At 43.4% G+C, this 24,430-nt stretch overlaps 2 protein-coding genes across 7 annotated transcripts in view; both read left to right on the top strand.

Moving 5' to 3' along the window:
- RNPC3 (RNA binding region (RNP1, RRM) containing 3) overlaps positions 1-24,430 on the top strand; it is a 150,241-nt gene that overhangs the window by 18,933 nt on the left and 106,878 nt on the right. The gene's annotated exons all lie outside the window — the stretch shown is intronic.
- LOC128415414 (pancreatic alpha-amylase-like) lies at positions 1,405-22,442 on the top strand. Of its 5 annotated transcripts, XM_053391582.1 has the most exons (12): positions 1,415-1,559; positions 6,275-6,371; positions 9,873-10,094; positions 13,240-13,386; positions 13,678-13,875; positions 14,630-14,860; positions 16,530-16,663; positions 18,418-18,540; positions 20,029-20,128; positions 21,512-21,633; positions 21,773-21,898; positions 22,122-22,442. In XM_053391582.1, exons 2-12 carry the CDS (start codon positions 6,285-6,287, stop codon positions 22,309-22,311), a joined length of 1,680 nt encoding a protein of 559 aa, XP_053247557.1. In that variant the 5' UTR covers positions 1,415-1,559; positions 6,275-6,284; the 3' UTR covers positions 22,312-22,442. The 5 variants fall into 5 exon arrangements, with proteins under 5 accessions (XP_053247560.1, XP_053247561.1, XP_053247557.1 ...); XM_053391585.1 differs by lacking the exon at positions 21,773-21,898 and having other exon boundaries at positions 1,405-1,559; XM_053391586.1 differs by lacking the exon at positions 13,678-13,875 and having other exon boundaries at positions 1,410-1,559.

Raw genomic sequence — 24,430 nt, 5'->3', positions numbered from 1 at the left:
AAGAGGCAACAACGTGTTCCCATCTCCAAAGTGCAAGGATTGAATCAGTCCTTGAGAAGGTTGAGTTGTACGTTCCGTTCCAAAGATTGGGGTCAATGGGATGAAGGAGGGAGCATTACGCTAAATTGTATTTTACGAGCACAGTGCTTGGAGCACAGAAGAAAGCCACAGTGCTTCTGCAGCAGCACAACCAGACACCTTCATCTGCCCTAGTTGCAACAAAACATGTTTCTCCCATATCCGGTCTCTACGGCCACAGCAGGCGCTGTAACTCCCCAACGCTTCGACCACCCCTGAAGGCTCACTCTTCCATTGTCTCCCGAGGCAGAGGGATGCCAATGTTCCATTCCAAAGATTGCTTCAGTGGGATGAAGGAAGGTCGCATTACATCAAAATTGGAGGCCAAGCCAAAATCCTCTAACTTTCCTATATTAAGCACAGGATCTCTCTAAATGTCTTCCATGTCATTAGGTTTGACAGCGGCCCTGTTCCTTGGGCACCGAAAAGTAACGAGCAATAACAGAGGAGGATGACGAATGTTCTTACTAGAGCTGAAGGCTGCATTTATGTCTTGATAGTCATTTCCCAACCATGGGCTGATACATGCACCTAAATTCAAAAACCACTCCTGGATTTTCATTACAAACTCGCCAAGACCCTTTTTTATTATTATTCAACAAAAAGCTGAAACGTGCTACTAAAACAAAACAAAAAACAATGCCACTTGCTATGTTGTCGCTCCTGTCTTTAAAAAGTAGCTCGCAAATATCTTAGTTGGTAGAGCAGGAGACTCTTAACCTGAGGGTTGTGGGTTTGAGCTCCATGTTGCAGAGGGGTGGATTAGCTGACCCTTGTGGTCCTTTCCAACTCATATAATTCCAAAGGAAATAACTATCTGACTTTTAGAAGACCTCTGAAGGCAACCCTTTTTAGGGAAGTTTTTAATGTTTGATGTTTTATCATGTTTTAAATATTTTGTTAGGAGCCTCCCAGAGTGACTGGGGAAGCCCAGCCAGATGGGCGGGGTATAAATAATATATTATTATTATAACTACGCTGGTACCTCAGGTTAAGAACTTAATTCGTTCTGGAGGTCCATTCTTGTTCTTAACCTGAAGCACCACTTTAGCTAATGGGGCCTCCCGCTGCTGCCGCGCGATTTCTGTTCTCATCCTGAAGCAAAGTTCTTAACCCGAGGTACTATTTCTGGGTTAGTGGAGTCTGTAACCTGAAGCGTCTGTAACCTGAGGTACCACTGTATACAATCCTATGATTCCGATACCATGCAGAAAAGAGCACCTTGCGGTGAAAATTTAAAGCATGAACGCTAGAGGGCAGCATGCAGGTGTTTATGCAACCAGGCATGAGAATTTTGCCCAAGACTTGAGTGAAAGACAACCTGAGCCACACAAGCCGGTTGCAGAGGCGGGACGTCGTTTGCTCCCTTTCCAATGATTGGCTGCCGTCCCCTCTACTCCGAGCCGTGCATTGCAAAGGTGGGAGCCCTTAGGGGAGCCGCGAGGGGAGCCGAGCCTTGTATTAAGCCACCGAGCGCGTAGGTATGCGACCTGCAACGCATTCAATGGGATTCTTCTCTGCTAATCCGGGGAGGGAGGGTGCCTGCAGGAAAACGCCAAATTAAACCCTTTCCTTCTCAGGAGAGGTTGCAGCAGTCGAAAAGTGACGCAGCAATTGAGATTGTTGCAAGAATTTTTAAAAAATCCCGTTCTTGGCAGTCCTACTTTTAGGTTCTGTGCTCATAAAAATCCGGATTACAAACAAAACGAGAGTTTTAGTGCGATTGTTCATGGGCCCCTGAAATTTAGTGCGAATAGGATTCACTCAAGTCCTCTGAGAATGGCTGCATTCGTTAATTTCTGCATTGCATGGGGTTGGACTAGATGCCCCTGGCGGTTTCCTCCAAACTACAGTTCTGTGATTCTGTTCGAACCATAATGCAGCTTTCATGGATTTTGTAGAGCCTATTTCTAACTAGGCATGCGCCAGGATTGCAACCAGATTTGCAAGGGGTTTAGCAGGGCGAGTCCCAGATTTTTTCATGAAGCGCTGGCCCAGTAAGGCTTGATGATGATAGTGATGTGTCAGGCAGATCTCTCCATATTTCTGTGCTTATTCCAAGGAAGTATAACCAGACCCAGATATACTAGCTGCTTCTTCCTTACTTCCCAGAAAACACAAAAATAAAAGCCAAACCATGTGCAATTTAGAAGTTTTGAATCTCCCAGATTTTGCTGGCCTGCTACTCCCATGGTTTCTTAGCATTTCCCATGTTGGCAGGGGCTGAAGGGACTTGGAGTCCTATTTGGAGAGCACCAGTTCACCATCCCTGATCTGGAAGAAAATCCTGTGTATGTCCTGCGCACTTTCTATGGCTACTGGCAGCTCTGGAAGGGCATTTGCATTGCAGTAATGTTATTTCCACCTCCCCCCAAGTCTTATACCCTCCCCTCCAGGATGGATGCATTTGGTATAGAGACAGAGACATCTTCCTGTTTGTCTAATGGTGACACTTTTATTATATACAGTGGTACCTCAGGTTAAGTACTTAATTCGTTCCAGAGGTCCGTTCTTAACCTGAAACTGTTCTTAACCTGAAGCACCACTTTAGCTAATGGGGACTCCCGCTGCTGCCATGCCGCCGGAGCCCGATTTCTGTTCTTATCCTGAAGCAAAGTTCTTAACCTGAAGCACTATTTCTGGGTTAGCAGAGTGTGTAACCTGAAGCATATGTAACCTGAAGCGTATGTAACCTGAGGTACCACTGAGTGTGTGTGTGTGTGTATCAGTTAGAAATACTAGCACTCCATTGCAAATTCTGCCAAGTACCAGACGGCCTGGGAACTAACTGTGCATGTAATTCCTATATATTTGGACCCTGAAGCAGCCCTAACTTTGCATAATGAGTGCCCATTGTAGCAAGGTGGGATTAGCGACCTATCAGCATTTTCCACAGCCATTTGGGGATGAAGGCTGTTGGCTTGCCTAACATAGTTTCGGCCACAATTGATGGCCCTGTGTTAATGTCTCTAGCACCCTTCACTTTAAGTGGGACTAAGCAGGTACGCAGGTGGCGCTGTGGGTTAAAGCCTCAGCGCCTAGGACTTGCCAATCGAAAGGTTGGCGGTTCGAATCCCCGCGGCGGGGTGCGCTCCCGTTGCTCGGTCCCAGCGCCTGCCAACCTAGCAGTTTGAAAGCACCCCCGGGTGCAAGTAGATAAATAGGGACCGCTTACCAGCGGGAAGGTAAACGGCGTTCCGTGTGCTGCGCTGGCTCGCCAGATGCAGCTTGTCACGCTGGCCACGTGACCCGGAAGTGTCTGCGGACAGCACTGGCCCCCGGCCTATAGAGTGAGATGGGCGCACAACCCTAGAGTCTGTCAAGACTGGCCCGTACGGGCAGGGGTACCTTTACCTTTACCTTTAAGCAGGTACAGTAATCTGAACTAAAGCATCCCTGACAGATGGTCATCCAAACTCTGCTTGGAAACCTCCAAGCAAGGAGAGTCCATGAGTGGATAGACAAGCTAATATCATTTGTGAAGGCCAGTAAGTTTCCTGGGTTTATTTGCAAGGCTGTCTCCAAAAGTCACTTCTGATGTACAAATAGCCTGAAATGTACTCTCTTAAATAATAATATCCTCATTCCGCATAATTCAGCAAACAGGTTCTATTTTTCCCATGGGAAAGCAGGCAAAGCATCCTAATCTTACAGTAAATTAATTCCTCCACTATGCTGGCTCACATTTAGTGAGAGCTGAGCTCATTAAACAGTTCATGGGTGGCTGTTTTGTCTCTGTTCAGCTGGGTCTGCCGCCGTTCCCAAACTCGATTTCTGTATTGAAATGGGGCAGCGTCTGTTTTGCTCGTTCCAAGCAGTTGTGCTTCTAGCTGTGGCTGCAAAATGCGGCGACAGCTGGTGGCAACTGCGTCTGGCAGACCTGCACATTGTCGACTGGCACACTGCGCAACGAAGCAGGTTCCAAAAGAGCACATTGGCACACAGAAGTCCGTTCTTTCTCCTTTGTAGCCGAAGCAACAGCAAGGAGATTGCTCTGCAAAAATAAAGTGCAGTGTAAGAATTATCATTTTCTCTCCCCTTCCGACTAAGGGACATACATGCACAGAGAGAGATTTCTGGGTGTGCATCTGTGGCTGAATGGGAGACACCACATGCAGTAACCGTTCCTGTGCATGCATTTCCAGTTCTGGAAAACTGGTGTCCCACTGATTAGTTGTTTGGAACAGAGAACTGGATTCTGTAATCTTCCCTGCCAAACAGCTGATTGGTGGGTGTTCAATGCTTTAAAAAAAATGTATTTTGAAAGGCTCTCCTTGCATTCTGCTGGATTGGAATCTTGGTGTTCAGAACTTCAGGCTCTTCCTTTCAGTCCCTCTGATTGGCTCAGGCATGGATTCAGGGTCATCAGAGCCCGCCTGCCACTCGATCCATGTGGTTCTGAGAGATTCTGCCCATCAGTCTCAGGTTGCCATTGAAGAGCAAAAGCTTATGCAGCCCCTGACTGTAGGTGAGGCAGCCCTTCTTCCTTTTTTTTTAAATAATAATTTTTATTGAGTTTTCCATATTTCATTTCATATTCACAACTTACATTATTTGCTCAGAGGGAGCATTGACCTCCTTCCCTCCCTCTTTCTGACTTCCCTATAACATTAACATATCTACCGCATTTCCATAATCACTTCTTTACCTTATATCAGCATTTTTAAAAAATCACTCTCTCATTTGTAAATTAGCATCTTAATTTCACATTACTAAACATTTCATGTTAAAGCTACAAACGTTTTCAAGTAAGTACAGTTTTCTTTCAAATAATAAATAAATTTGCTCCAGTCCTTTGGAAATCTTTCATCGGGTCAATTCCTGATTTTCCCCGTCAACTTTTTACAAATTTACATCTTTTTTATGAATTTCTTCACTAATTAGCCCCAGTAAGAATGCCTCTGGTTTTTTACTGAAATTATATTTTATTTTATTTTATTTTTTAAAAGATATTTATTGAAATTTTCAAAAAAATAAAAACAAAACATAAAGAAAAAAAAACAATTAAACACACATACAATTTACATTTCTTACTGTCAATGACCAATTTCCTTGACTTCCCCACACCTCCCCTTCTTGTATTCCAGTTCCAATTTTTAGCTCAGCAAGTTCTTGTCCCCAAACTTTACCTTATTTTCTCTAATTCATTTTAGTTAACCAATTTTAACTTATAAACCTCAATCTTTATACATCAATACTTATTCTTCAAAATCTTTTTCTAGGTTCACCCCATCAATTTAATTAACCAATTTTAACTTATAAACCTCAATCTTTATACGTCAATACTTATTCTTAAAAGTCTTTTTCTAAGGTCGGCCCCAATTCCCTTCCCCGAAATCCCCATTTTTATGTTAGTGGCAAAACCAAATTAATTAAAACAGAATATAGTTATACACTCTTTGGATTCCCAAAGCCCCACCACCCCCTTTCCCGGTTTCGAACCCCAACAACAAGTCCATCAGTCCATCTGCAGTCAGCCTGGCGACCTCACGTCCGAGGCTCTCAATTCTCTCTCAATTCCTCTCTGCCGGTTTTTTTGATAGTCCTTTATATTAAACTCCGAATCTCGAGGGAGCTCTGTCCCAATAAGGTCCATGTTTCTTCCAGCCAGGCCTCCGTATTTAAAAATACTGAAATTATATTTTAGTATCTTTTTTAATTCATTGTAAATAATGTCCCAGAAGGCCTTAACTTTGGTGAGGTCCCTTCTTCCCAGTGGCGTAGCGTGGGTTGTCAGCACCTGGGGCAAGGCAAGTAATTTGCACCCCCTAACCCATGGAGAGTGAGTGAGCCAGGTAGGGGCAGAGAGCCCCCAGATGTTGCGCCCGGTGCGGCCGGCCCCCCCTGCACCCCCCACGCTACGCCACTGCTTCTTCCAACCACTTGGCCAGTCAGAAATTGGCCACCTTCTCTCTTCCTATTAATAAAAAATAATAAAATAATAACAATAATTATCCATCTGAGGATGAGGATGAATGGAGGAGCGCCTCAGTTTCCTTGCAGTTTATGTGAGTGGGAATAATATTTCCATAGCCTAGGACATAGAATAATAGAATTGTAAAGTTGGAAGGGACCACGCGAGGCATCTAGTCCAACCCCCTACGTTTCAGAGTTGCGGGGTGTGTGTGTGGGGGGGTGTGAATCTTCATGCCCTTGCTGCCTAAAAGTCACTGTTGCAAAATCTGCTTCCTGGCAGCTTACTATGAATGCTGGAGTGCAAGCAACCTCGGCCTGCGTTGCAAGGGGTGACTTGGCTGCATTTGGTGAAAAGACCGCGCACACTTTTCCCCGAGGTATTTCAACCAATTTGTATGCTTCCAATCTACAGAGGTGATATGCGGTAGGGTGGGGTCATTTTAAAGGTTTCTTGAGCAACATAAGAGTAATAGAATCGTAGAGTTGGAAGTGACCCAAAGAATCATCTAGTCCATGGGTAGGCAAACTAAGGCCCGGGGGCCGGATCCGGCCCAATTGCCTTCTAAATCTGCCCACTGACGGTCTGGGAATCAACATATTTTTACATGAGTAGAATGTGTCCTTTTATTTAAAATGCATCTCTGGGTTATTTATGGGGCCTGCCTGGTGTTTTTACATGAGCAGAATGTGTGCTTTTATTTAAAATGCATCTCTGGGTTATTTGTGGGGCATAGGAATTCATTCATTACCCTCCCCCCAAAGTATAATCCAGCCCCCCACAAGGTCTGAGAGACAGTGGACCGGCCACCGGCTGAAAAAGTTTGCTGACCCCTGATCTAGTCAGCCCCCCTGCAATGCAGAACTATGAAACTGTCCTGTATGGGCATCAAACCTGCAACCTCGGCATTATCAGCACCACACTGTAACCAGCTGAGCTACCCAGGCACATGGAATAGAGCATGAAATGGGACCGACTTCTTCCCACTGCTTACATTAAGAGAATTGTGTTTTTAAGGCTGTTTTAAGCATGTATATTATTGTAAGACAAAGGGAAGGGAAAGGTTACAGCCTGATCTGTTGGTACAGGGCAGAGTGATGAATATAACAAAAGACCTTTTCAGTCTTTGGGTACATAGCAGAGGTTGGTGAGCCTGTAGCCCTTCAGCTGGACTAGTCGCCTTCCCAGTTAGTAGTAACCTGCCCAGTGGGTCTGTGGCACCATTCACATAACAAAAGCTACCATGGAAATGTAACTTTTTTTCCTTCTTTCTAAAGTAGGGGGCCCATAGCTTGGCTTTTGAAAAACAAGGGGTCTGCAATACTTAGCTAACTGGGGACCACTAGAGGGCATGACTCTTGTTTTGGAAGAGACGACGACAAGAACAACAACAACAACAACAACAACAACAATTTTATTTATATCCCACCCAACTGGTTGGGTTGCCCCAGCCACTCTGGGCAGCTTCCAGCACATATAAAAACATGATAGAACACCAAACATACTATAGATTCAAATTCCAGACCGACCCTGTTTAGGGAGATGGCTTTGCTTATACAGTGGTATCTTGGGTTAAGAACTTAATTAGTTCCGGAGGTCCGTTCTTAACCTGAAACTGTTCTTAACCTGAAGCACCACTTTAACTAATGGGGCCTCCTGCTGCTGCCGCGCCGCTAGAGCACGATTTCTGTTTTCATCCAGAAGCAAAGTTTTTAAGCCAAGGTACTATTTCTGGGTTAGCGGAGTCTGTAACGTGAAGTGTGTGTAACCTGAAGCGTATGTAACCCAAGGTACCACTGTACTATTATATATGTGGGAATTAGCCAAGGGGCTTGCTTAGTATGAAGCATAGTGGGGACTTCTGATACAAACAGAATCTGGACCTTTGCCTGATCATACAAGGCAATCAGTTTGTTTTTATAGGCTTAGGTGTTCTCCCCGCCCGCCCCCCAAAGAAAATACCTCAGTGAAAGGCTTGTCTGCTACAGAACTGTGCCACAGATAGAGCGGGTGTGTGTAGTGCTTAGAGCTCTGAGTCACTAATGCAAGCTGAGCTCATAATTTGGTCCCTTCCCTCCCTTATGGTTAGCTGGCATAGATAGCCACTACCTGCAGTGAGGTGGTGATGGGGCCACTTTTGTCACTGCTGTTGTATAAACCAGCAGGCTTTGAAAATCAAGGAGGGGAAGATTGAGGCACCCACCCATGTCATGGCTCTACAGTTTGACTTTTGATGGAAAAATCCAAGAAAAAAGCAGAATTATCTTTTAATGAACATTTCTGCTAAATAGATCCGGGATCCTAAATGAACTCCAAAAGTGGAAAGAAAAGATGTTCCTCATCATCGTAGTTTGTAATCTCAGCCTTCAGCAGTCACATCCATCAATTCTCCAATTTGTTTTGTTGCCAGAGTAACTAAGGTATTCTAACGCCAACTTGCACGGTGTTACATCTGGGCTTTCTAACAGCTCGGGGTTTTTTGTTTTTGTTTTTTTTTTTAAAAATGGTTTAAAATTTAGAATGTTAAATCCAGTTTGAAGTGTTGCTAACGTGCTGAGAGCTTTGCAAAGAGCTCTCGTTGGGTCTGGCAGCTGGGGTTGGGCAAAGCTTTAACTGGAATTTGTTTGACAAGTTCTTTTCTTTGATTAAGCAAGCTCAGTTAGGGGAAATGAAGCTGTGCTCTTCAATATCACCTGGGGAACTTTGGCAAAAGTGAATGCTTAGAACATAGGTCAGATTATTGGATCAGGAATCAGGGAGGAATGAATGCACACCACCGCAATATAGCAGCGTTGTGCCCTTTCCAGTTTGATACAATGCCTGAGCAGTGCGATGGATTTATATTTATTATGATTTAATGTTTTTAAATGAGTCACATTCCTGTGCCGAAAAAGCAGTGCCTGCAGCAACATGCAAAACCATTCTCTCTCTCGGGGCTCAGTGTGAGATAATAACATATTCAAAACTGATAGGTAAAATACAGAATTTAAAATGAGGATCTTTGCAACAGCAAATTTAAGCCAGGTGAAACTCACTCTCATCTCATGCCCTGGCCTGAGACAAAATTCAGGATTTCTAGAATTATTATTCTGAAGAAACATGAGCTAGGGTGGGTATTGCACATGGGTTTTTGCCCTTCTGTGTTTGACAGAATTTCCCTTATTGTAGACTCGTAAGTTCATGAATGCTGAGGTGAATGCACACTCTCCATGCTTCAATTTGGTATGGTCACACGCATGACCCTAATCCTGATGAAATCTGTGTTTATCACCGTCTCTGTGTGTGATTGCATACCCTCCAGCATTTCTCCACTGAAAACAGTGACATCCTGTCTAGTGACATTACTAAACATAGTAATATTACTTTTATTATTTATACCCCACCTATGAGTGGGTAGCCCCAGCATATATAGAAACATAATAAAACATTAAACGTTAAAAAACTTCCCTATACAGGGCTGCCTTCAGATGTCTTTTAAAGGTTGCATAGTTATTTATCTCCTTAGCTCAGGGGTCGCATAACTCCATACCCACCAACATTTCTCCGATGAAAATAGTGACAATAGCAGGACATTCTGGGATCAAATCAGAAATCGGGACGGCTTCTGTAAATCCAGAACTGTCCCTGGAAAATAGGGACACTTGGAAGGTCTGTGATTGGGACTGAATGCAGAGACTCACTATAGATTTCTGAACTTGTCCAACATGTTGAGCACATCAAACCAACAAGCACTGTCTCTTTCACCCCACTGACATTTATATTATTGGTAGCAGCCTGTGGCACAGATTCCCCACAGTTGTCTGTGCTTTAAAACTACATGCTGCAGACAAGGTGGAGTGTTGGGGTGCAATTGTTAAAGTGTGCTTTGCTCTCCCTTCAGAAGTGCAGAAGGCTGTTGAGAAGGATGTCGCCGAGTGTCAAGGACAACATGAAGAACCTGTTTCTTCTTCTCCTGGCGGCCTTTGGACTTTGCTGGACCCAATACAAGACCAATCCGAAGCCCGTAAGGACATCTATTGTCCACCTCTTTGAGTGGCGCTGGATTGACATTGCTCTTGAATGTGAACGTTACTTATCCCCAAATGGATTTGCGGGTGTCCAGGTTAGTACTCTTGTTTGCTGAAGGCAAAATAACTATCTGGTAGATTCTGGATGAGTTTCTACCATCCAGTTCATGTTGTTGTTGTTTTTTAATCGTTTAGTCGTGTCCGACTCTTCGTGACCCCATGGACCAGAGCATGCCAGGCACTCCTGTCTTCCACTGCTTCCTGCAGTTTGGTCAAATTCATGCTGGCAGCTTCGAGAACACTGTCCAACCATCTCGTCCTCTGTCGTCCCCTTCTCCTTGTGCCCTCAATCTTTCCCAACATCAGGGTCTTCTCCAGGGAGTCATCTCTTCTCATGAGATGGCCAAAGTATTGGAGCCTCAGCTTCAGGATCTGTCCTTCCAGTGAGCACTCAGGGCTGATTTCCTTCAGAATGGATAGGTTTGATCTTCTTGCAGTCCATGGGACTCTCAAGAGTCTCCTCCAGCACCATAATTCAAAAGCATCAATTCTTTGGCGATCAGCCTTCTTTATGGTCCAGCTCTCACTTCCATACATTGCTACTGGGAAAACCATAGCTTTAACTATATGGACCTTTGTTGGCAAGGTGATGTCTCTGCTTTTTAAGATGCTGTCTAGGTTTGTCATTGCTTTTCTCCCAAGAAGCAGGCGTCTTTTAATTTCATGGCTGCTGTCACCATCTGCAGTGATCATGGAGCTCAAGAAAGTAAAATCTCTCACTGCCTCCATTTCTTCCCCTTCAATTTGCGAGGAGGTGATGGACCAGTGGCCATGATCTTTGTTTTTTTGATGTTGAGCTTCAAACCATCCAGTTCATAGCACCCAGTTAATACACTCATAGTTTTCTCACCATGCATGTATGAGATGGATGGTCCACTGATAAACCCATGTTTGTCTGGGCCTCACCTCACAAAGGATATTGTGGAGCTGGTAAAGGCGTCTCACATGGCTACTGAGCTGGAGCTTCTTTGCTTAGAACAAAGGAGGATGTGACAGAGCTGGATAGAATGATGCCTGATCTGGAGAAAGCGAATAGGGAGAAGGTTTTCTCTTCTATTGTAATAATAGAATTTGCAGTCATCCAATGAATGTCAGAAATACTAGAATCTGGGGCCATGTTTGAAGGTTCAGGTCAGACAAAAGAACGTCTTTCTTCCCATAACATGTAGTGTCTAGTTTGACAAATTCATGCCTAGGAAGGCGATCTTCTACCTCCACAGTTGGATTTAATGTAATATTTTTCTCCCCCCTTAAAGAGGGGAAGAATCACACAAATCACTCTTCCCCACCTATGGACCTAGTGATGGGGTGACTGACTTGCACGGTACCTTAATATGCCTAATGGGGAGGAGTGTATTTGCCTGCTCTGTCCGCTATAAAGCAACAATTCCCAGCAGGTGATTGTGTGAACTTGCCCTCAGTTTACCAGAATACCATTTATTGAGGATTTGCACTAGGTTAAATATTAATAGAGTTTAGAAAAAGAAGTCCTAGTCAATGAACTTTAGTTGCAGGGTTTGTGAATGCTCTGTACTGAGATAGTAACAAAATGTGTCTCACAAAGGCTGGACCAGGATATGTTATACAAATCGAGACATTTGCCACGTATTTGAGAGCTAGTGGGTGGGAATCAGGCATCAAGTTCACCCGGGCTGACCAGTCAGATCCCTGTCCTACTTCGCAGGGTTGTTCTGAGGATAAAATTGCTGTGGAGGTTGGAGAACCTTCTAGCACTGCAAACTTCTTGGAGAGCTGCTGCTGTAAAATGGAATGAATGAATAACACACACACACATATATATCCTTTTAATCATTTATTCTGGTTCTGCGGAATAAATGATAAAAGAGCTAAGCAGGCTACTGAAACTCTGCGCCCTAAGAACTGGAAATCCCACTCAGTAAATCATCTCCCATCACGACTTCTAAGATATTGCAAGCACCAGCTGCATGCCTTTAAAACTGCCTTTGCAATCACAAGAGCTAGAAATTAGCTTTTGAAAGTAAAGCCTGAGGACAAACCACAATATAACTCTCAAGACAGGCATAGGCAAACTCGGCCCTCCAGATGTTTTGGGACTACAGCTCCCATCATCCCTAGCTAACAGGACCAGTGGTCAGGGAGTTGTAGTCCCAAAACATCTGGAGGGCCAAGTTTGCCTATGCCTGTCCTAAGGCCAAACCGGAACATACCTCACGAATCCCTGCATCCAATACTAATATCTGAGTATGCGCAGTTGGATTGTGGGATGCTTATTATTTTGCAAAATCCCACTTTCTTCTCATATCATTTGATACATTTTTTTCCCCTTTCGCTTGGGAAGCCATTTTTCATGCTCCCCATCTATCTGAAATGTGGCAGTCAGACACTAGAGAGGGGACATTGTGGTCCATGGTGCCCAGATAGTGGAAGTTGAGGCCTGGCCTCCCAGCTTCAGATGTGAAGAAAAGATGGTAACGTTATTCCAGTGAGCTTTCCCGTGGGCCACTTCTGGATTACATAAAATGCTACATAGCCAAGGTGTTGGCGTTTGAAATGAACCCATATGGAGAAAAGCATCTCCATATGGAGATAGCTATTGTTATGCATCAGTTAAGAATACTTGAAGGTAATAAAAGTGTATGAGTAATGGATGCAGGGTCTGTGACCCCACAGAAATTACCGCATTTTTCACTCTATAAGACGCACCAGACCACAAGACACACCTAGTTTTTGGAGGAGGAAAACAAGGGGAAAAAAATATTCTGAGTGTCAGAAGCCAGAACAGCAAGAGGGATCGCTGCGCAGTGAAAGCAGTGATCCCTCTTGCTGTTCTGGCTTCTGTGATAGCTGCGCAGCCTGCATTCGCTCCATAAGACGCACACACATTTCCCCTTACTTTTTAGGAGGGAAAAAGTGAGTCTTATAGAGCAAAAAATACGGTATCTTGGAGGGGGCATTACAAACCCCATACACACACACACACACACACACACACACACACACACACACATCTACCAAAACTAACCATCTTTAACATAATTGCTAATGTTTGCACTGCTGTATTTACTGTCACATCCGTCACATTCTTTAGTTCAAACTATGATTTAAAAGGGGCCTATCTACCTTCAAACATCAGATTGATAGGAAGAGTTCAATTACCTTTTTATCTCCTACTCGCTCACTACATTTTGAATTATATAGGTTTCTCCTCCAAATGAAAACCTTGTCGTTCTGAGTCCCTGGAGGCCGTGGTGGGAAAGATATCAACCAATCAGTTACAAGTTATGTTCGCGTTCTGGAAATGAAAATGAATTCAGAGACATGGTGGCCAGGTGCAACAATGTCGGAGTAAGTGGCTTTCAGTGGCTATTTATTTTTGGACAATCCTGCTTTTCAACCCAAAGAACGTTGAAGAGCATAGTAAACCAACACTCGATTAAAATGGTAAGACTGCAAAATTCTGAGACAAAAATGATGGGAAGTCTTCCCAAGCTGGAAGATTGGGAAGGCTACATCTTGAACGCTAAGGACTAGAAACCTGAACGGAAATAGAGAGATGCTAGAAGAAGCTAAAACAGATCACTGAAAATAAGTGGCTTGCTAACCACCATGCAACTTTGCTGCTTGTATCTTCCGCAGGTGTATATCTATGTGGATGTTGTAATCAACCATATGTGTGGCTCTGGGGCTGGCTCTGGGAACCGGGGGACTTGTGGCAGTTATTTCAATGCAGGGATCCGGGATTTCCCAGCCGTCCCATACTCTAGCTTTGATTTCAATGACGAGATATGCAAAACACCCAGTGGGGATATTGAGAATTACAGTGATCCTGTTCAGGTAAGCTTTACACTATTGATACCTGATATCCCTGGCTCTCTTAAGATGCTGTTCGACTTCATCTCCCATCAGCCTCAGCAATGTGGCCATTGGTTAAGGCATCATGGGAGTTGGAGCCCAGTGAAACCTGGAAGACTCCAGCTTCCCCTCTTACCATATAGCTAAGCTCCTACCAATACCATTTATTTCCTTCACGGGATCTTATTGGGTCTTAGGTTTGAAATTGTGTTCCAAATGTATTTTTTGTTCTTTAAATGGCTAATTATTTTATTTATTTATTTATTTATTTATTTATTTATTTATTTATTTATTTATTTATTTATTATACCCCGCCCATCTGGCTGAGTTTCCCCAGCCACTCTGGGTGGCTTCCAACTGAATATTAAAAATAATACCATGTCAGACATTAGAAACTTCCCTAAACAGGGCCGCCTTTAGTTGTCTTTTAAAAGTAAAATAGTTGCTTAATGCCTTGACATCTGCTGGGAGGGCGTTCCACAGGGCGGGCGCCACTACCGAGAAGGCCCTCTGCCTGGTTCCCTGTAACCTCACTTCTCACAGAGAGGGAACCACCAGAAGGCCCTCAGCGCTGGATGGGCAGGATGATGGGGTGGAGATGAATAAATTGGTGGGGTCAGTAGATCCTAAGAGCTTTTGTTCAGGATGGGTGTTGGGCAGCTGTCACAAATACCTTGGTTAATTTGTGTTTATGCTTTGGCCGCTGAACCAATGGCGGTTTTCCCCACACGCACAGGTTCGCAACTGTCGCCTGTCTGGTCTCGTCGACCTCACGCAAAGGAGGGATGACGTGCGTTCAAAAATGGCCGACTACCTCAACCACCTGATTGATATTGGTGTAGCAGGGTTCCGAATCGATGCTTCCAAGCACATGTGGCCTGAGGACATCGCTGCTATTTTAAGCAAAGCACATGACCTCAACACACGGTGGTTTGCCAAAGGTTCACGGCCTTTTGTCTATCAGGAGGTAAGTAACAGGGATTCTAAGCGTTTTGTCTAGCACTTTCCAGTGTTCAAACTGTTCTGCATGCCGTACTTACTTATGTGTCAGGCTTCGGGGAATTGGCTTCCTCCCCCTGTGGCAGTAGATAAGAAGATCAAAGAAAGGAACGCCTTACCTGTTCGAAACTTTAATAATCACAGCACGAGAACAAAGAACACATCTCCTAGAAATGGCTGTGTTCCCAATTAAGGATTACACCCCCTTCCATTCCTATTAATCTACGTCACTCCTACGCCTTGTAATTTGAGCTTGTACCCTCTGTGCTTTCTGTTCTGCCACTTTCTGAGCTCTTCTTGACCTTGGGGTAAGCAGAGGAATACTGTCCAAAGACTGTGAATCTGTTAACCCTCTCTCGCCCCGTGTTTCTTCTTCTAGCTGTTCCTCATCCAGTATTTCCCAGCTTCTGCCTTCTGAACTAGGCCCCTCTGCAAACCCCTGTTCCAAATCTATACTGTCCTCCTGCTCCTGGGAAGAGGCAGGGGGAGGGGGTGGCTCCCACCATTCCTCCTCAGTGCAGCCCTCCTCAGCACAGTCCCTGACAACATGCTTTCTGTCCCTGGGGGGCTCTTGGGCTGGCGGCTCCCAGCTATCCTCCTCATCCAACCAGGTTCAGACAGGTGGACAGGAAGCACTCCACAATGCAACATTTTGCTGGAAGTCTAACTTATATGCTCCGAATGCCAGATACATGGGCATCTGCCGTTTGGAACAGAATGCTAGACCTCATGGAGCTTTGGTCTTACCCAACAAGGCAATTATTTTCTCCAAGTCAACCCTTAAAGGTAAAGGTAAAGGGACCCCTGACCATTAGGTCAGGTTGTGACTGACTCTGGGGTTGCGGCGCTCATCTTGCTTTACTGTCCGAGGGAGCTGGTGTACAGCTTCCGGGTCATGTGGCCAGCATAACTAAGCCGCTTATGGCGAACCGGAGCAGCACACAGAAACACCGTTTACCTTCCTGCCGGAGCAGTACCTATTTATCTACTTGCACTTTGACGTGCTTTTGAACTGCTAGGTTGGCAGGAGCAGGGACCGAGCAATGGGAACTCACCCCGTTGTGGGACTTCGAACCGCCGACCTTCTGGTCAGCAAGTCCTAGGCTCTGTGGTTTAACCCACAGCGCCACCCGCGTCCCAAGTCAACCCTTAGACATTGCTTAAAAGAATGGAAGAACTGATACACCTGGGCACAACTGCTGCTAGTGCAAATATTGAGTTGGGAAGGAGTTTGCTGTTCCATGTGGAGCCCTTTGTAAGAACCGTTAATTTTAGTGCATGGCGATTGGTGGGACTTAAAAGTGCTTCAGGTCAGCTGCTTCACGTCCTGATATATTTCCATTGTTCACGCTAGTGCCTCGTTTCAAAAGTGTAAGATGCTAGAGCCCAGAGGAAACCAGCTCCATAAGGTAACGGCCATAATAGCCGAAACCATTTCTCTGGTCATATTGGATTTAAGTCGAAATTGATACCACTAGATGTAACACAGTACGTACCACAAGATATTTACGTCTTAGTTCAGCTCGCCAACTATTCCTGCAGTAGCCTACCTTCTCTCAGTGATGTTGGTTTCTGCAGCAAATTGAAATCAATATCGTGTATCCTTTTTCTCTGTGTCTTCCCCCGGCTTTTTCCAGGTAATTGACTTGGGCGGTGAAGCGGTCCACAGCTCTGAATACTTCAGAAACGGCCGGGTGACTGAATTTAAATATGGCGCAGAACTCGGGACAGTCCTCCGCAAATGGAACGGAGAAAAGATGGCAAATTTAAAGTAATTTGCTTTAGACTCAATCCATACCCAGGTGCCCACGCACTGAGGGTGGGGTGCAGAGGGGGGCCCCCTGTATGCAGATGGAAGCCAAACACTGCAGATGTCGTCCCCCCATTGCTAGCGCAATAATACAATCATGGCCTACAACAGGAGTGGGGTTTGTATATGAAACTCCACAGGTGTGCTTTTCAGCCTATAATTGGAAGGACAGGATTATTCCTCCCCCCCTCCTTTTTTAAAAAATAAAAATGCAAAAATGTGTAGTGGTTCCCTGACTGGAATTTCTTCCCCCTGGAAACCCAAATGGATCCAACACTTTTGGCATTTTGGTCCATTTGCCCAAGAGGTTATGGAGCATTAGCTGCCACTGTAATTCTGAGTATTTTATTACCTGTTTTATGACAGATTCTGGGTGCTTTTATAACCCCAATCCTGACCTGGCTTTACTGGCTGCCAGTTAGTTTCCAGGTCCAATTCAAAGTGCTGGTGTTGACCTATAAATTCTTATGCAGTTCAGGACCTCAATAACTTAAGAACCACTTCTCTCCATATGAACCAACCCAGACCCTGTGCTTGTCACCTGAGTCCCTTCTCGATGTTCCCCCTCCCTGAGAGGTCCAGAGGGTGATGATGATGATGGCGACGATAATTTATTTATAGCACGCCATCTGGCTTGGTTTCCCCAGCCGCTCTGGGAGGCTTCCAACACACACAATAATAATAATAAAACATCAAACATTAATAGTAGCAATCAGATCCTATATAAAAAGTCACAATAACTTTAAAACAAACAATTTATTTCAAATAAAGCAATATTCAACAATCCATTAGAATCCAATAGTAAACAGTAAAATTAAACATCAGCAAATAATAATTTAACAGTTTACATTTATTACAGTGAAGAATTACTAATCCATACAGTAGTACTTCGGGTTAAGAACTTAATTCGTTCCAGAGGTCCGTTCTTAACCTGAAACTGTTCTTAACCTGAAGCACCACTTTAGCTAATGGGGCCTCCCGCTTCCGCACCGCTGGAGCATGATTTCTGTTCCCATCCTGAAGCAAAGTTCTTAACCTAATGTACTATTTCTGGGTTAGCGGAGTTTGTAACCTGAAGCATATGTATCCTGAAGCGTAAGTAACCCAAGGTACCACTGTAATCAGTAAAATAACAGCAAGTTGCAATGTATAGAATACAGCAAAACGTACAAAACCATGTAAAAGGATCAAATTGAGAAAGGACACCAACAAGAAATAATAAAATTATTTCTAAAAACTGTCCCTGAACATAAGAATGGGCCTTTTCTGTGATGGTTCCTCAACTGTGGAATGCTCTCCCCAGAGAAGTCTTTAGGTGCCAAGCAAACCATTCCTCTTTTCCAAGGCCATTAAATAATCTATAGCCTGTTAAAGGTGGGGATTATCAGACTGTTATTATGATGATTTTTTATTATGCCATCTATCATCATGCTTTTTATTATGTTATTATTATTATGCTCTGTAAAATTTGTTTTATCTTTTGATAAAAGCCAGTATATAAATAAAATTCGTCATCATCATCTTCACCAAACTTCTAAAGCTGTGCTTTTACCTGCTCTTAAGCTGTCTGGGATTGTTTTTGTTTCAGTTTGGCTGTCACCCCCTCAGAGATCGTGTAATGAGCAGTGGGCTAAAAAAATATACCTGGTAAATAAACAATAGTTTGCACCGAAGTGAATTGTGAATAAAGTTTTGATTATTTCTTCACAATTTAGGCGCTGGGGAGAAAACTGGAGTTTGATGCCTTCTGACAAAGCCATTGTCTTTGTAGATAACCACGACAACCAGAGGGGGCACGGTGCTGGTGGAGCCTCCATTCTTACTTTCTGGAACCCAAGGTAAGGCGCGTCCTTTGGGGGTTATTGAGCAACAAGGTTTACTTCCTGAGGTCTGAATATCCAGGCATGTTGAAATGGACCGTTTCCCCATCTGTGCCACTGAAGGCAAGAAATATGTGTTCAAGAGCTCATCAATAATAGGAGGGAGGGATGTACAGAGTTGTAACTGGTTTATAAAGCAACCCTCACTCCCACATCAAAAGCAGTTCAAAACAGAAGGAATCCTATTGGTCTGCTGGGTACCCAGTGGTAGAACAACAATAACAACAAACCTATGGTTACGTGAAACATACTCAATAAACACACAAGACGTAACCGGCTGTACTTTTGAATAAATAAGGTATACTATTCATTGTATCAAATTGTAGATTTCAATAAAGTTCAACAAAAAAAGCAGAAGACCCAGTAGAAGAGTTTGGATTTGATATCCCGCTTTATCACTACCCTAAGGAGTCTCAAAGCGGCTAACATTCTCCTTTCCCTTCCTCCCCCACAACAAACACTCTGTGAGGTGAGTGGGGCTGAGAGACTTCAAAGAAGTGTGACTGGCCCAAGGTCACCCAGCAGCTGCATGTGGAGGAGCGGAGAAGCTGTCTACCGCTCTTAACCACTACACCACATCAGTTCATTCGCTAGTCACTTCATGCATAAGGTCCATACAAGTATAAGTATCTGTTCCACCTGACTATTCGTAGAGTCCAATAATCCACATGAAGCGTTGTTAGAGTTCCACAGAATCCTTTCACAGAGTCTAAGACAAGGATTCCGGTATATTAGCCTTGTTTCGCCACTACTATGCTATAAGATCCACTATCCTATAACATTACATATGAGCCTGTTCTACTGATGAAGCCTAGGCTAATGTGGATTATTGGACATACATTAATATATAAAAATGTCTTCCCATACATTAATATATAAAAATGTGTATAGTCTTATTATCCAAATACTAATTTCTTTATCAGTAACCTCATATATTCTATATAAAGTCATTCCAAATATCATTACATTTATCCAAAGTAATTATTTGTCTATAAATTGGAACATTACTGTGCTGTATCTAATCCCTGACTTGAATGATCTTCCTATTGAAGAGGTTTTTGCTGGTCTGACTCAGTGTTTTAAAAATGCACATATTTGGAGAAAGTGGCAGGACTCAGAATGTCCTCTGGATGGTGCTAGCAACTAACATCCTTGGCTATTGGCCATGCTGACTGCAGCTGATGGGAATTGGTCTCCAGCAATGTCTAGAGGGCAGCATGTTGGCTGCTTCTCCACTTGTACATAAATTACTTCTAATGAATTATTAGCGTGGTGCAAAATTCAGGTTTCCTTGGCAGTATACACAGCATGAATATAAGACACCTGAGAACTGTACTATCGGGAGTGGGGAGTTGCTTTGGAAGAGAATATGAAATTCTTGGGCCTGCTTATTTTCTGTACTTTGATACACTTTTGGCAACTAGGTGCCTCTTATCCATTTTTCAGACTCTATAAGATGGCAGTTGCGTTTATGCTTGCTCACCCCTACGGATTTACACGAATAATGTCAAGTTACAGGTGGCCAAGAGTTATCCAGCATGGAAAGGTAACTTTATTCCAGTTCACAACAGCTATCTGTTATCACAACAGCTATTTGTTAATTCCATATCAAAGGCGTTCTGTCTTAAGGGATAGTATTGACACTTGGAAAACAGGTTTTTTTGACCCCAAAGCCAGAGCAACCGTTGAAATCTATGCTTTAAGTTGGCTGTTACCAACTTAGCAGTGTTATCCTGTGCATGTCTACACCCAGAAGTAAGATTTACTGGATTCAGTGGGACTTAATTTCAGGTAACCGTCATAGGATAGCAGTCTTTTGTCTTGATTAGTTTTGGTGAGATTTAAGCAGGACTCATGTTTTTGACTGAGATCACTGACTGCAAAGCCCTCCTCCCTCCCATGCACACAAAATAGACTTAGGCAGGCTTCCACAATAAATTTAGCCTGAAGCTGTGCCTCACAAGTATCAGGCCATCAAACCTATTGTGTAAGGATGGGCTATGTCAGGGACTGGCTGGACGAAGAGGAGTGGTGGGAGGCAACAGCTGGGGAACCTTAAGGGAAGCCTGAGAGAAGGAAGGCTCAGAGCCTGGGGAGTGGTGGTGGGACACTGAGAACAGGTCAGAGGATGAAAGAGGGGGGCAGAATGGTGGGAGGCTGAAGAAGCAACAGGTTTGAGTGAGAGAGAAGAGCCAGATGCAGAAAGCAGTGCAGACTCAAGACATGAAGCAGAGAAGGAGGGGCCAGAGGCTGAATAAGCACAGCTTGCCTTTCCTACTGTAGTAAGATCCTCTCCTCCTTGTCTCCAAGGTCCCTGACATAGTTTAAGGCTGCTGGGGAGACATCCAGCTAGGGAGGAGACAGTGGGAAGTAGAAGGCAAATACCTTCAGTTCTGGCAACAGTTTCCTGTTTGTAGGCATTGCTGCCTGGTATGCTGTTTTCTTGAATAAAGAGCAAACTTTTCTGCCTGTCTTTGTATCTTGAGTGCTGACCTGCATCTGAACCAACCCTGACAGACTAGCACATCAGTGTAGTCCAGTCTCAGAACCTTTTCTTGCTATCAGGTTCACCAGTATAATCAAGTAAATTTTGAAGCCTTGCAATTGTACCTGAAATCCGGCCAGGTCTGCCATAAGTCACATGGCCCAACTACAACTCCCATCATACCTGACTATTGCCCACGCTGGTTGGGGCTGAGAGCTGGAGGGACACAGGTTAGCTACCCCTGTTCCAAATGGAGGCCATGACTACTCATTTGGGGAATAATCTAGTCTATCATGCTGCCATGACTTATGACAGGCCTGGTCTGGTTTAAGGTACATCAACCAGCATGCTGAGACTCACGGCCAGCAAATTTTATTCGGCATGTTATAGTGCCATTTCTTGTTGTCTTGTCTAATCACTTTAAATGTCATCTTCCATAACTAGGACCTAAATGACTGGGTTGGACCACCGAGCAACAGTGATGGATCAATTAAACCTGTTACGATTAACACAAATGGCACCTGTGGTAATGGCTGGGTCTGCGAACATCGTTGGAATCAAATAAGGTAATGGAAGCCGCCAGATGTGTCATCTGTTCCTGTGGGAGCCTTCTTGAGATGGAGAAAGCCTGTTTCTCCAGATGTTTAGGATTCCAATGACTTGTGCCGTTTGCATAAGGAAGTGATACACATGTCTCATTTCTAGGAACATGGTGACATTCCGAAATGTAGTGTACGGCCAACCTATTACGAGGTGGTGGGATGACGACAACAACCAGGTGGCATTTGGACGTGATGGCAAAGGGTTCGTTGTGTTTAATAATGACGACAGGTAATGTTTTTATGTAGAGATGAAGGCGTTCAGAAATTACGCGTAGCAAGTCATTTGCCAAAGTTGTATAGCAGATTAATTTTGCTGCTTGTCTTTTGCATGTCTGCTTGTGCACCCAGGGAAGCAGATGATCCAGAATGACAATGTGACCAGAAGCATATAAACCGAGTATGTAACATGGCATAAAAAAATATATATATTATTTTTGTTTTCTTTTGTACAGGGCCTTATCGGTAACATTACCAACCGGTCTCCCCCCTGGCACTTATTGTGATGTTATTTCGGGACGAAAGGAAGGCAACCTCTGCACTGGAACGGAAATCCACGTTGCTGCTAATGGCACTGCTCATTTTCAACTTAACAGCCAAACTGAAAATCCATTCATTGCAATTCATGTCGAAGCCAAGCTGTAATCCACACTGAATCTCTTTTTGTTTGTTTTTCGGTCTTAGTTCTACTAAGCTTTATGAAGCTAAATTAAAGTAGAATGCAAAACCTCATAAATTATCTCTAGATGAATAAAAGTCACTTGTGGCTCAGCTTATTTCTTTCTTTTCTGATTAATTTTAGAATTCCTTTCTCATTCGTCCTTCAAAGAAGGTAAGTCCTGCTGGATGAGAGCAGTGTGCCATCTTAGTGTGCCATCTTGTTCTTGGCATCACCCAGCCACATGCCTCTGGGAAACTCACAAACGAAGTATGAGGAGGACACCTTTCTCCATCACTGCCATTGTTTGTCCCCCAAACAAGCTACCCCTGCCAATTTTATGCTCTTCAGATCTTTGCTGTTTTTCTTTTGATCTCATGTGGATTTTGTGTGCACTAAGAAGACTTCTTTTTCTTTATATTTAGATATTTATGTATGCATAAATGAAACCCAAAGATTTGCAGATTTTTTTATTTAAAAAACACAAGTCAACCGACACTAAATGAGCCCAGTCTTCCTTGAATGGTGATGGACTTTGGGGTGGGTGAAAGTGGAATGGAACCACTGGAACTCTGGCCAGCAGTGCTTCGTGTTGCAACACTTTGCTGCAGGTCCCATGTGTCGTGAAATAATGCAGTCCATTCCTGCATAGAACTGTTTACTGGAGGAGTGTCTACAAAGAGAAGGGAATCAATCCCTGAGTCCAAGCAGAATGACTAAGGAGTCTTGATAATCATTCACCATTTGAAATCTTCATTGCTTTGCCCAAGGCAAAGTTGGCGATCTACACCCTGTAGGAAACAGTAGTAACTTCCCCAACTAAGCGTGATAAATGAACCATTGGGATTAACGTTTGGAGATAGGGTCATACTGACTCTTATTATATTGTTTGGGCTTATTTGTGCAACAGTTACAGGTTACAATTTCATGAAGAGAAATCTAGCTCTGGGCGACTCCTGGTGACCTCAAGCACCTTAGAAAGCAGTTCTCATGGTTCACATGCTGCAGGGAGCTTTTGTTTTTGCTTCGCCACCCAAATCTTTGCACCTGTGCAAATATGAAAGCTTGTTTTCCCCTGGTGCATATCAACAGCCAACCTTGCTTTTGCTCATGGTTCCATTGATCGACTTTTCAAAAGCAGGTGTTGCAAGACCACCTTAATTTTTGACGCTGTTTTATTTCAAGGAACTGTAAAGCTGATTATATTAAAGGAATCGGCCTTTGAGTGTGGATTGGCAATAGCTCTGACCATATTTGCAGCACCTTCTGTGATTTGCCTAGTTGGTGGCACAACAAATTCTCTCTTTTTTTATTGCAATTTAAAATTCCAGATACACATCAACTTTTCCTTTACATTAACATACATCTTATACTTTATTCTATATATATATATATATATATATATATATATATATATATATATATATATGCATACTCTAAATAATAATTTTTGACTTTCCTCTACCTCTTAACAGCTTCTTCTTCTCTCTTTATTTCATTTTCTTTTGTACTATGTCAAAATCCTATCAACCTTCTCTTTATATATAATAACTCCTCTACAAATTTTGTAATTTTGTGAAATTTACTCTAGGCACATCCAAGTTTTGACTGGGGAACCCTGTTTACACAAATAGTTTTTTAAACAAACCCATTCTTTTTTAATCCTTAAGCTTGAGTGATTTCTTATTGCTTCTGTCATTTTGGCTAGTTCGACATACTCACACACTTCCTTTTGCCATTCTTCCTTAGTTGGAGTCAAATCCCCTTTCCAGTATTTGGCAGTTAACACTCTAGCCGCAGTTGTTGCATAAAAAAATACTCTTTTGCTTTCTCTTGAGATGTTTATTGACATCATGCCCAGTAAGAAGGCCTCTGGTCTTTTGGGAAATGTTTGTCTGAGCATTTTCTTTAATTCTTCATAGACTATGCCCTTTTTAAAATAATAATAATTGGGGACAGGTGTTGGCACAACTAGTTCTCTACCAATGAATTCTCTGACCGTTTTAAAATCTTCAGCAATTCTGGAATAATTACATTCCAGCAAATGGTCCTGTTCCATGGTAGTGATAAAGCCTTTCCCTTTCGTTTTTCTTATACTTAACCTTC

The sequence above is a fragment of the Podarcis raffonei genome, chromosome 6 (genome assembly GCF_027172205.1).
Source record: "Podarcis raffonei isolate rPodRaf1 chromosome 6, rPodRaf1.pri, whole genome shotgun sequence".
Classification (NCBI taxonomy): Eukaryota; Metazoa; Chordata; class Lepidosauria; order Squamata; family Lacertidae; genus Podarcis; species Podarcis raffonei.
The sequence above is the reverse complement of the archived record's forward strand: the minus strand, read 5'-3'. Positions and strand labels throughout refer to the sequence as shown.

Coding starts and splice junctions, on each gene's coding strand:
- LOC128415414 (XM_053391582.1), top strand. CDS start 6,285: ATGCTGGAGTGCAAGCAACCTCGGCCTGCGTTGCAAGGGGTGACTTGG. Junction 6,372..9,872: donor CGCGCACACTTTTCCCCGAG/GTATTTCAACCA, acceptor CTCTCCCTTCAG/AAGTGCAGAAGGCTGTTGAG. Junction 13,387..13,677: donor CCAGGTGCAACAATGTCGGA/GTAAGTGGCTTT, acceptor TATCTTCCGCAG/GTGTATATCTATGTGGATGT.